The sequence below is a fragment of the Aplidium turbinatum genome, chromosome 3 (assembly GCF_918807975.1).
Source record: "Aplidium turbinatum chromosome 3, kaAplTurb1.1, whole genome shotgun sequence".
Taxonomy (NCBI): domain Eukaryota; kingdom Metazoa; phylum Chordata; class Ascidiacea; order Aplousobranchia; family Polyclinidae; genus Aplidium; species Aplidium turbinatum.
In genome coordinates this window covers 35633022-35645411 of record NC_137474.1, presented here as the reverse complement: position 1 = coordinate 35645411, position 12390 = coordinate 35633022, and the positions used below count along the sequence as shown (strand labels likewise).

Genomic DNA, 12390 nt, shown 5'->3' with positions numbered 1-12390 from the left:
TCGTGTTGTTGCAGAAGAACAAAAATAGTCATTGCGATGAACGTATCGGGTAGGAAGCGTGATTTTAAGTCCATCCGTCTTTCAAAGTGATTGAAACTCAAATTGCAACTGATCACGACCGCACAGAGCTGACATACAATTAATTAATGATTGCTGCACAAGTTTTGCTATCACCATTGAAGGAATGTTGAATTTTACGACGTCGGTGACATAAGAAAGTCATAAAAAACAACTGCAGTGCAAATCACATAAAGAACTTACTTTTACTTTAATGTCATAACTGTAATACTCACACATAGATAGGGGAGAGAGGGGCTAAAAGTCACACGGGTAAGTTGTCACAAGCCTGAGTTTAGCGCACCCAGTGTAATAAACTTCTTTCTGGCGTCATAAAAAGCAAGTACTACTTCCCTGGTTACACGTTGAGATCGGCCATGTTGGTTTAAGCAACAGAAGTGAACAAAATCTAGACAACAACCTGTAGTGATTTTCTGCTTCTTGCGAAGACGAATTGCCCAAGGTAGGTATTTTGATACAACTTAAACGTTTCTGAATATATGCGGAATCTTTTTGTTTCTGTTAGTAGTGACTAATGTCAGTAATATATGGATGAACTTATCGTATAAAATGCTGAAGCATGTTGACCAAAATTTGGAATTTAAAAACTAAAGATGCTTTGAGGTAAGTTGTCACATTGTGTGACAACTTACCCCGAGGTTCAATACTAATACTTCATTAACTATCTTGTTTCAACCAGAGTGTATTTTTGTAAATTCTGTCATAAATAAGCTAAACCTACTGTATTACCAATAATTCTTGTTTCTTTCTCATATAAAACCAGTACCGGTAGCTTATATTTTTGCAGATGCGGAACTACCAAAAGAAAACTGAACGTGGACGGTATTCGAAAGACGCGATGGAGGCTGCTGCAGAAGCGGTTGTGAATGGTGGCCTGAGCATCAGAAAATCTGCTAGCAACAATGATGTTAACTACAAAACATTAAGTCGTTATATATTCCAATCTAAACCACAAGTCAAGCCTTGTTTGAAGACACACAATTGCCTTCTTCAGGCTCCGCCTCATCTACTCAAATCTTAATTCCTCCACAAACTCTACGACCATTTGGGCACCTCAAAGCAAGGAAGAAGAGCTCCAGGAAAAGGAAGAAGAGAAAATCTGAGATATACACAGACTCATCTGTTATGAAAAGGATGGCAGAAGAAATAAACAGCAAAAGAAAAGCGAAGAAAACAGCCGCTTAAAGAGTGATAAAATTTCAAAAGAAGACCAAGACTCCAGCACCAGAATCATCAAGTGAGGACAATGAAAGCTTAGATGAAACAACCTTGTGCGATGATACCACCGATGAAGACTCAGATGATGAAAGTTGTGTCCAGACACCACTTAGTCTTGATAACATAGATATGGACGACCACATTGTTGTGAAATTCGAAAGTGATCGAGCCACACAATATTACGTTGGAAAAGATTTAGAATTCACCAAAGATCAGATTAGATCAAACTTCATGCGGAAAAAATGCCTTGATAAATTTGGAAACATGCAGTTTCATTTTCCTGAAAATCCACTAGAGGATGTTGTCTTCAAGCTTCCAATTCCACTTTGTGGACAAACAAAACGAGGAGCAAACTTGTTTAGCTTTCATTGCTCTCAATTATCTGAGTACAATGTGCAGTAGTTTTGGATTCCACACAAAAGACAATTTTAAAAGTAGCAACAAATACCATACTTGTAAAGTGAATAGGCTACTATGTATAATTGGCTTTTTAATGTAGCCTATCTGTACTATCTTATTAATTCCATTGTAATGCATCCTAAATAAACTTTACGCGTTACAAACTGCATGTGACAATTTACCCCAAGGTTTGTGACAACTAACCCGGAGGCGGGGGAAAAAGTCTCACCTCAGTGCTCATTCAAAATATCGAAAATTTTTGATAAAGAATATAGTTATGTGGAATATTATATGTACTTCAAGTACTCGAAGTGCGACAGTAAACCTTAGTTTGTAAATGTTTATGAAATTCCCACCCAGGGCGTGTAGATGGTTCAATTAGTAAATTTTGTGACTTCTTGCCCCTCCTTCCCCTACACAAGAAAATCGTGAAATTTTTTGGTGATGAATACTTTGTCATATCAGCGATACAAGCCAACCTTGCACAGAGTCTTCACAACCTGCCAACTCATCTGCGCAATTCCATTAAAATTTTACACGGGTTTGCTAGAGTGTGCATTGTGCACGTTTTCAAACTATCAAAAAATTTGGTTTAAAAAAAAAATTATGACTAAGGCAGTTCACAATAAGGTAATTTGAATACAAGAAATGGAAAATGCTCCAAAACATGTTCTCAAGCTATTTCTAAGCTGCCGGCTTGGTGGTACGTACACTACTACACTGAGCTCCTTAGGTAACTTTGGAGATTCTATCTAGACTTAGTTGTGTATTGTCTTCCATGACGACTGTAACGAGAATCTATACCCGGCAACAGGTAAGCTTTGAATGGTTGAACTCCGTGCAATTCTAGAACTTGATCAAGAAGCAAATATTGCTCAAAAGTTAATACAGTTTATTAAAGCTTAGAGGTCTTTGTAATTAGCAAGGGTGCATGATCACAAAAGCGCAGCCTTTCCAAAAAATGGTTAGAACATGTCGACAATCTTCTTAAAAATCAGTAGTTTTGAAGTGGGTGGTTCTCTTGGAACAAGACTAAGGCCTACCTAGACAGCAAATCAGTCGTTTTTACATTGATTCAACGTCGGCAGAACGTTGAAAAACGACTGATTTGCTGTCTGGGTTATAAGGAATAACTTGCATAATACTGACTAACTCCAACGATCAACATACTCGTAAAAGAAACTTCGCAAAATGCTCTTCCACAATAGACTATGCCTGTAGACCGAAGCTTTCTCAACTTATCAGAAGCAAGTAAACCGATTTCCAACGAAAGCTTGTGTTGACTGTGAAGTAAACCAAAAGCTGGGCACTGTGCAGCTACACGTCCAAGTACAAAAGTTGCTGTTTTTCATCGCTTCAACGTCTGATGACAACAACATTTGATGGCTGGTGCATGTTTTGGGAAAAGAACGGCGTTAATGAATAATTGAAGTGCAAAACCCGTCTCAACAGCAAGGTGTGTGAAGGCAACTGGGAGCAAAATGACGTTTTCACACTCATTACATGGTTAGGAAGCGTAACGCCGGGTTGCATCTGTGACTCAGGCAAAAAGTTGAATTTCGAAACCCACTGATTAACATGCTGATAGAGGGATTTGAATACACACAAATACACATCAGATACTACCGAAAATAACTGTTTTTTTGGCTGATCCAAGCTGTTGGAAACGACTTCTTTTCGTTATGACGAAATTCTACATAAAATTATTCGGAGCTAAACGACATCAAGAAAAATAATTTTATGTGCAACAGTCCTACAGCAATGGATACAGACTTCAAAAACTATGAGCAAAGAATTGATGGTTTGAATTAATCCAATGCTCATCAACAACCTTAAATTCTATCAGAAAGATTACTTGACTGGAGAGGATAGCCCCTTTGCCCATGTCTAAGTCTGAACGCATCAAACATAAACGCGGCACCAAGTTCTTCTTGCGTTTGGATGCACCAACAGTGGACTTTTAAAGCGGCTGATTACGCTAACCGTTTGATTAGTTAATCTAGAATCAGTTCTAATCAGATCAGTGCTAATCGGCATTAAGTGCATTAAGATCAGTGCTAATCGGCAATGCTAATCAGTGGATTAAGGTTGAGTGTAAAAAAATTTAATCCTCGGATAAAGCTGCTTAATCGGTGATAGATCCACCGTTTACGAGTTTATCTCTCGCCTCTCCACAACTGCTGCTAGAAAGCGCTTGGTTGTTGCGATAGTTGCCCAGTAAGTTAAACTCATCTTTTTTATATCACTTCAACAACTGGTGACGTTGAAATTAAGCAAAAAGACCGATTTTGTTTGCACGGTGGGCGTTCGACAGTGTAATCCAATGTCACCAACTCCAGTCACAAAGTAACAGCAATAAAAGCAATATCTTGTTGACTATATATACCAGTGGAGACGATGTACGTGCTCAGCTACTCACTCTCATTTGGTGATCACGTGACCGGAAGTCAAGGCATGGGCGTGTGACGTCACACGGTCGCTAGGTAACGAGCAGAACCGAAGTCAAAACAGAGTAAAAGAAAACCAATTAAACGTGATTGGATCAACTGATAACACCGCATCCAAATAAGTAGTCATTTTTAACCACAAAACGAGATGTCATGAAGAGCATACAGGACAGTAGATAATTTTAAGAATTCTACCAAAAAATATGCCGAAAGGACAGTAGTTTTGCCTGATGTAACTTCATAGCTGAAAAACCCAACACACGAGCGGGAAATTGCCTTCGCCGCAACGGAATGAGCCGTATTAACAATTTTTACGTTTCTGTAACATAGAGAGCAATTGAATAACTGCCAACAATACAAAAGTATGCAAAGCTATTAGGTAAGTAGGCTATCTCCATTCTCCACAACCACATAGTGTCTCCACCTGCAAACTAAGTTTTCTTTATACAGCGTACGCCACCACGATCAGCTGCTAGTCTGTCAGGATCAAAATTTCCGGGTCGGATTTTTCCAGTTAAGCAGCAGAAACTTTAGAGAAGTGCAAAAAAACAACAACATAACTTGAATGTGGCATAAGTCCAAGTTCCAACGACAGAAGCTCTTCGTAAAATGAAGGCTTAAAATTATTCAACTTTATTCATCGATCTTCATTTAGCTGTTGATTGTGATTTCTACGTGCATGTGGCACAATCCTCTTTCACGTAGCTACACGTGAAGAAAGCAATTATTCCACAAAAGTAATAAGAGATAAATATGATAGAACACCTCACGTTGCTTTCGAATCTGATGACCAAGATCTACCTGGAGACTAAGCGCAACTGACATCTAGGCCGTAAAATCGATAAGGCCATCAAACTGTAACTTAAATAGTAACACAAGTTGTTTTTTGACTTCTGATGAACTCTAAAATAACGCAAAAAAAAAACTGTCATAATACGTAAAGTTTGCTGTTTCTGTAACTATCGCAGTGAACTGTACATTAATTGTCAAACCAACCTGACAGTTTATTGATGCCACAAAGTAACATTTTTCAAATTTCTGCTTCCAACTTTCAAAATTTGGAAATACTACATAGCTTGGAAATCAATTACATGTAAAGGCATATGAATCAAACGACACTAACTACGCCCACAGTATTGCCACGTTTTGACCATATAAGGAAATTTATTACGTCATTTGTGCTGACGCCGCGCTCAAAACTGTTATTTGTCAAAAGTGATTGAATTCCCAAAGGAAAAATGGATATTCTCTGGAAATTGAAAACCTGACAAGATGTCTGGTTGAACTTTAAGTGCTGAATATGGAAACAAGCGTAATGCAATTGTGATGCTGACACAGCTTGGGCGATTTCAAGCGGACTGTTTTCGGGTGGGACATTTCCAATTTATGTCATTTAGCTCACCATAACTTGGCCACAGGTGAAGGGTAGAAGACTAGAGTTCGAAAACCAGTCCAGGCAACAAATCAATTCTTTTACGTTCATTCAACGTCTACAGACAATAGATAAACACAGAAAAGGGCTGATTAGTCGTCTGGGAGCGAATTGACAAAAAGTATGGTTATAAAACGTGGAATCATCATGAAAACCAAACAGCCAGACTATGGATCATTTTAGCCCGCCGTTCCGTTCTGTATCCATCTGTCATTCACAAGACTCAGCAGCGGTACAATGTCACGCTCGCATACCATACGGCCAGGACTATAAAGCAGAAAAGACCATGCAGCAATTCTTGCTTAGCATGAAAATTAAACAAGCAAAAAGCAGCACTGGTTCGACTCTTGGGGTGTGCGCTTGAGCAACCAAATTTCAAAAACAGCTCTCCATTCAGAAGCACCTAGTGGGTGGAGCAATTCACAGACAACAACACTTCAACAAGCGGAAACTTTATTCTGTCAAACTCTGTCACCGGGCCTGCTTCAGTGGTTCAAAGCATGGGCTCTATCCAAGGGGGGGTGAGGGGGGTGATCACCCCCCCACTAATTGGAGTGGGGGGGTGATCAATGCAAAATCACCCCCCCACTCATTTGGCTTTGAAAAGGTTTTGTGCTATTTTATTAATCAAATTTTGAAAAATATATTTTCGCTGTTGGCACATTTTGAATTTTTTATCAATATGAATATATATTTCATTTCAATATGATTTTTTGGTTTGGCAACCCTGAACTACAAGCCAGGCGTTTACATTGTGTTTTAACTTAGCTTGCTTGGTAGCCACTTTAACAAGAAAAAATTCTGCCACTGCAAATGACTAGAATGACACCGCCAACCAATCAGAACATGTTATAAGAGGCTACCGTCCAATTGTGACTTCCTCGCACTTAGCCAGAGAGTTAATCTTTGCTTTAAAATTTATTTGGTAATTACAGAAGAAAAAAGAGCAATAGCAGTCGAACCCACGTCAATGAAATGACTACTTTCTAACCCTAACCCCTAAAAAGCCAACCAGTTGCCAACTTAGTCGGCAGCAGTGGCCGAGTGGTTAGCGCGTTGGGCTCGCAGTCGAGAGCCTGCATGTTCGACTCCTTTTTCCTTTTTCCATAAACTACCTTTTTCACGTCACGAAAAACGTAGTTTATGGTTGGTTCGAGTTTTCATTTGCAGTGCGAGAAATATTTCTTGTTAAGTGACTACCAGTTTGCTTACCCAAAAATGCCCTTTCCGAAACATACTTTGTGAAACGATTTGGAAACCCTATGCTTCGATCAGAAAGAAGCTGATGCTGCAATGGGGGGTCTGGGGGGCGTAGCCCCCCAGAAGTTGAAATGACTAGCCTATGACGATTTTAGCCCACTGTCCAAAAATCACCCCCCGAATTCTAAAAGTGGATAGAGCCCCTGGTTCAAAGCCTTCGCAAGCACATGAAACTGCCAGGATTAACTTCTAAAGAAGCTTTGTCAGTCCGAGAACAAAGATTCTCACAAAGTGTTAAGACGGCTTTGAAAAGATAAATGCACTGAACGCGAACAACGTTATTAATATGAAGAAAGGGGCGTTCTTTCCGGCTATCAGCACAAGGCTGAGCACTCACTAGTACAGCGAGCTGGGAAGAACGCCCTTTTCTTCACATGTCCTCACCTGGCGCCTGCTGGTTTTGTTGGCTCTTTTCTTTCCACAAAGATAAGAGTTCCAGCGGTTCTTAAACTGGGGGGGGGGGCGTGTGAGGCTCACAAGGGGGGCGCAAGAAATTGAAAAACTCTGCATAAATTATGACTAAACATGTCTTCACAACTACGCTGGACAGTCGATTGTTGAAGATGAAACTTTGTTTTACAGTAGTACCAGTGTTTGTAGAGCGTGTTGTCACATCTCGCATTCTTTGTGATGTTTTAGACGTTGCTAAATATTTCTGCGACACCTTTAACTCTCATAACACAACGGTTTTCTGACACAGCAGCCTCGATCTCTAATTGCAATAATACTGTAACGGCAACGACTGACTGACAAGTGACAGCGGCTAGACGTGCAGCAGTATTCCCAACTCTACTGTACAACAGTAGGCTACGATGGGTAAACTTTTTTTTTAATTTTAGCATTGATTTAATTAGGTTTATTCTTAAGTAATCAATTCTATTGACATAACTGAGTGGAAAAAAGAGAAAGTATGACGATGATTACATGAATTTTGACTTTATAGATGCTATAGTAAATGACCAAGTTGTACCACAATGCGTCATATGTTTTCAAAATCTGAGCAACGACACTTTGAGACCAACTCGTTCGCAGCGTCATCTTGAAAAAAACACCTCGACCATCAAAATAAACCTTCAGCTTTTTTCCAATGCAAGAAAGAGTCTTTTAAAAAAATAAAGATTGCAAGTAGCGAGTGCTTTCGTAAGAAGAAGCCCCACAGACAATTTACACGAGGAATTCTTGGAGCTAAAATGAAATTCTACTGAAAGGAACGACTTTGAAGCAATGCCACTAACTGAGTTCTGGGTGAAATATGTAGCCTACAGACATTTACAAGAGTGTGGGTGCTGTGGCTATACGCACACTTCTTCCATTTTCATCCACCTGTGCGGAAATGTTTTTTCTACTCCCGTAAACATAAAGACAAAACTAGACACAAACTTGACTGTGAAGCCGATCTGAGATGTGCATTATCTGCTACTAATCATCAAATTAAACAATTGGTAACCAAAAAACAGTTACATCCTTTGCATTAATGCAACTTACCTGGAAACGAATTGCTGTTCTGCGTAATGTTTTTTGATTTTGAAACAAGGTGGGGCGCGAATTTTGTTAAAATTGTAAAAGGGAGGCGTGTCTCAAAAAGTTTAAGAACCACTGAGTTAAACTGACTGGTAAAGCGGCGGTCGAATACCCTTGTGGCAAGAATACGGTGCGATACTAATGAGCCCAGCCTCATGGGCGAAACACGTGTCTATCGCTGTCAATTCTTGCTACAAATCGGCTGCCGAGAAACATAACGTTATTAACAGTTATTAAACATAAAGTAAAACAATACAAAGAGCAAAATTTACATGTAAACTCATATTCAGCAAACGTCTCAAAACCAGCGTGTTTTTATCATTAGTGCCGGAGAGCGGAGATCGCATGAACATTAGTTCGTATAATCTCGCAATAGTTAACATACAAAGAGGAAAAGTTTTAACGATGAACGGAATTACACATTCTTCAATGTTTCTTAGTTCATTGAAAGTTGGTCATGATATGCAGTTCACAAACCCCATCTAGAGGATAAACCAATAAAGGGTTACAGAGAAAGCCAGAGCAGCAAATGCTTTAGCGGCATCACGTGGTTGCTTTATAAATCTCTCTTTACATTGAAAGATAAACCGAATCATTCGTAACTTTTCTAGTCAAGTGTTAATGCAAAGTGACTCTTCGTAAAACTATAGACTAAAGAGCCGAAGTCACAAAACGTCAGTTTAAAGAAAAAGAGTTGAAAAAATTAGGTTTGCCCCCGAAATAATGTTTCTTTGTGATTGGAGTATCAGTGAAAATTAGTTTGCGGTTTGCTTGCTACAAAAACCGTATTCTCAATTAACTGACTGCACATTCTGCACATTACAAGAAACTTAGAACGATTTAGACCAAGCATGCACAACTCAAAATCGTACAAGGGCCGCAAAAAGAAAAACGATATTTGGAGGGTGGCATACAAACGTTGTTCTAACGCTTCAATAAAGAAAAAAATGAAACCTACGCTCCTTCGTCCTGAAGGTAACGGCAGAAGGAGCGTACCGCAATATCTCATTGTTGCATTTAAAAAAGTTAACCCGTACGGTACTTATTTAAAATCAAATTATAAGTCAACATACAAAGTGTAATTGTAAAATATATTTGAATCATCTTACGGGTCGCATGAAAAGATGTTGCCGCGTTACATAAGGTACGCGGGCCGCGTGTTGTGCAGGCCCGACTTACACGCTTACGAAACTACACCCTTCATTGCCTAACCTTAAGTAACGCAGGGCAATCACCAGCCAGAAAAATTAAACCTTTTAAAGGACGTTAAAATCTCCAAGCGTTTTCAAGTGTCCCAAAGGTTTTCCCATGTCAATAAGTTGAAAAGAATGCATTCTTCAACCTATGCAAGATAAATGAGCTCAAGGTACAATGAAAGGAAATGATCTCCAAACAACTAAAACAAAAAACGCAATCTGTGCAGGCATGGGGAAAGTAAAATACATCGACATAGGTTGTCATTGAAAGTTGAAAATGAATTTCAGAAAAGTTCATGCAAGTTCATTGAACAAGAATCGATTTTCCAGTCAACTCAATAGAGCTCGGTGAATGAACGTACGACAAAAAGTCATGTAATGCAGTAAATTAACATCTAAGTAAACTTCCGCGGTTTTTAATTCACGTTTGATTTGACAATTTTTACACCAAGTCGAACTATCGTCTATGAGTAACACTCTTCTTTGGTTGCAAAACTTGACAATTAAATGTTGCTTGGATTGCTTGCACACTATCTAACGGGACAACTTCAGTAAAATTTACTATAGTATTTAAAAAATCTTAACTGAAAGTTTTCAAACTGGAAGCCAGCCATGCAAATAACACAAACCTTCCAGTGGGAACAATCTGGTCAGAACGACGAGTACGATTTTGTAGACAACGAAGCTAAGCTGGTACTAGTAAGATGCCAAAAGATGCTAACAAATATCATACGGTTTCACTTCTCCAGTAGCGAAAAGTGATGAAACTTGCACAGAAAGTATGAAAGCTGAGGCCAATCTAATATAGAGTGTTACATGAAGCATTCATGACGTTCATCAACTTAGCGACTTCGTTGTGAAACAAATGGCAATTCCCAGATATTTCCGCTCAAACCTTTGAACTTGTAGCAATTTGTCACAGAAGAGGCAGGAGAACTTTCATTACCAAACTTGGAACAATGTTAGAACCTAAAGCGCTAATATCGTGGATCTGCGATTCTACTGCGTGACAATATCACTCGGTGGTGGACGCAAAGCTGCTACGGACAATACACGAGATGGTGATCACGCGTTAATTCCCATAAAACAAAGTCGGATAGCATTTTTATTGAATCAGCTTTGCGCACTTGCCACGCCTACGTTATATTATAAAAACGTTAAATGAATGCAACGTCTAGCTCAAGTTTAGCTACATTTCCAACAAACATCATTTTTACATCGTTTTAACATAGCCAAACGTTGAAACGACGATTTAAGTAGCAATATTTTGATGGCTGGGTAGGTATCACGTTCTGTGATGAGCATAGGTCAGATTATATTTGTCAAGGCGGGCTTTGTTTGTCAATTCCGGTGACAAAAATTCGAATCTCACCGCAAGTGAACAACTGAACATGCTCAACTGCCTGAGCATATTGAAGTAATGTTGACGAAGTATTTGACGTTTTTACACATTTATGCAACGCTTTTGGATGTTATTATCAATGTAAAGATGGTGGAACGTGATGTACGAGAAATACTATAAATATTACTTAAAACAACGCAGTGATGGATCCAGTTAATATCTTGATACACAAAGATTTACAGCCTATTGGAATTACTCTTTATCGTTGTAATAAGACAATGGCTTTTGGAAGAATTTTGTTTTAATCAAATAACACGACAATAAACATAAAATAACAGAACAAGTTTATTAAAGCAACCCATTGCCACGCCTGTTTGGAAGTTGGTTTAAACAAACAAAATGGCAATATTATCCGTCTTCGTACTAACTACTATGTCAAATTTCATCAAGTAACTTAAAGTGAAGGAAACATTTATCTCAAAAAATTTAATCTCTAAATTTATCTTACACTTTGCTGAAACTATCTTCTTGTATTTCCTCATAAATTGTCACTTGTGAATGCACTACTGTATATATGGCAGTACTTCTGAACGAAGATAGCAGTGAAGCAGCAGCAATGAATGCACTACTGTACGGTTGACCAAATCCCAGATAGCAATGAACTGTTTTTTTACATTGATGTAACCGTTTTTTTTTTACATTTTTTACGTCTACAGACGTTGAATTATTGTAAAAAGCGGTTGATTTGACGTCTGGGATACAAGCCGCCTAAAATAACGCCACAAATCTAGCGACTATACAGAAGCGTTTAAATGATGAAACTTGTCTATCATGATATCACCGTACCTTGGAGAACTTCCTCTCCACTGAGGCTCGGCGGGTCCGGGTGCTCTCTGTCATTGACTTGTATCTGGAAAAGATGGAATTTGTTTTTACCGGTGACATGATGCAATAGCAAGTTAATTGCTTTTTTCATTATGATTCAATAATGAATATTGAACGTGACAGGAATTAATGAGAATATTAACAGAGTAAAATACCACGTGTGTGATGGTTCAGACCTAGACGGCAAATCAATCGTTTCCTGCATTACACATCTGCAGACGTTGAATCAATGTAAAAAACAATTGATTTGCTGTCCGGGGACCAAACCTACAGAAGGAAAACTCCGTCAAGGGTTATTTGCAAGTCTTTATCACTGGATATCCTGAATTTGTTTTTGTTGCTGAAGAATCTAAGCAATTAGCTTAAAATGTTAAACCTCTATCAAAATAATTGTGGCGTCACAAGATTCACAGCATATTTTTTTCAAAATGCCAATGTTACCTTTGAAGCCTGTCCTTGACCGATTCCTCCCCCACCATTTCATCGTACACCGGTTCGCTCGATTTGACTGGCTCTATGCGCGGTGACACTACACAGTAGCACGAGTAACGGTGAATATAGTTTTTGGACTTCGCTACTCTAGACATCAAACCACGGTTAAATACACAAAAG

General features: G+C 38.8%; 1 protein-coding gene across 5 annotated transcripts in view; it reads right to left on the bottom strand.

Annotated features, from left to right (window-relative positions):
• Positions 1 to 12390, bottom strand: part of LOC145767644 (uncharacterized) — a 57838-nt gene that overhangs the window by 20129 nt on the left and 25319 nt on the right. For all 5 annotated transcript variants that reach the window (XM_082579506.1, XM_082579507.1, XM_082579508.1 and 2 more), the window contains exons 8-9: positions 12220 to 12307; positions 11740 to 11803 (exon numbers count right to left, since the gene is read on the bottom strand). In XM_082579506.1, the coding sequence (XP_082435632.1) occupies positions 11740 to 11803; positions 12220 to 12307 (152 nt within the window). The remainder of the gene's footprint in view (positions 1 to 11739; positions 11804 to 12219; positions 12308 to 12390) is intronic.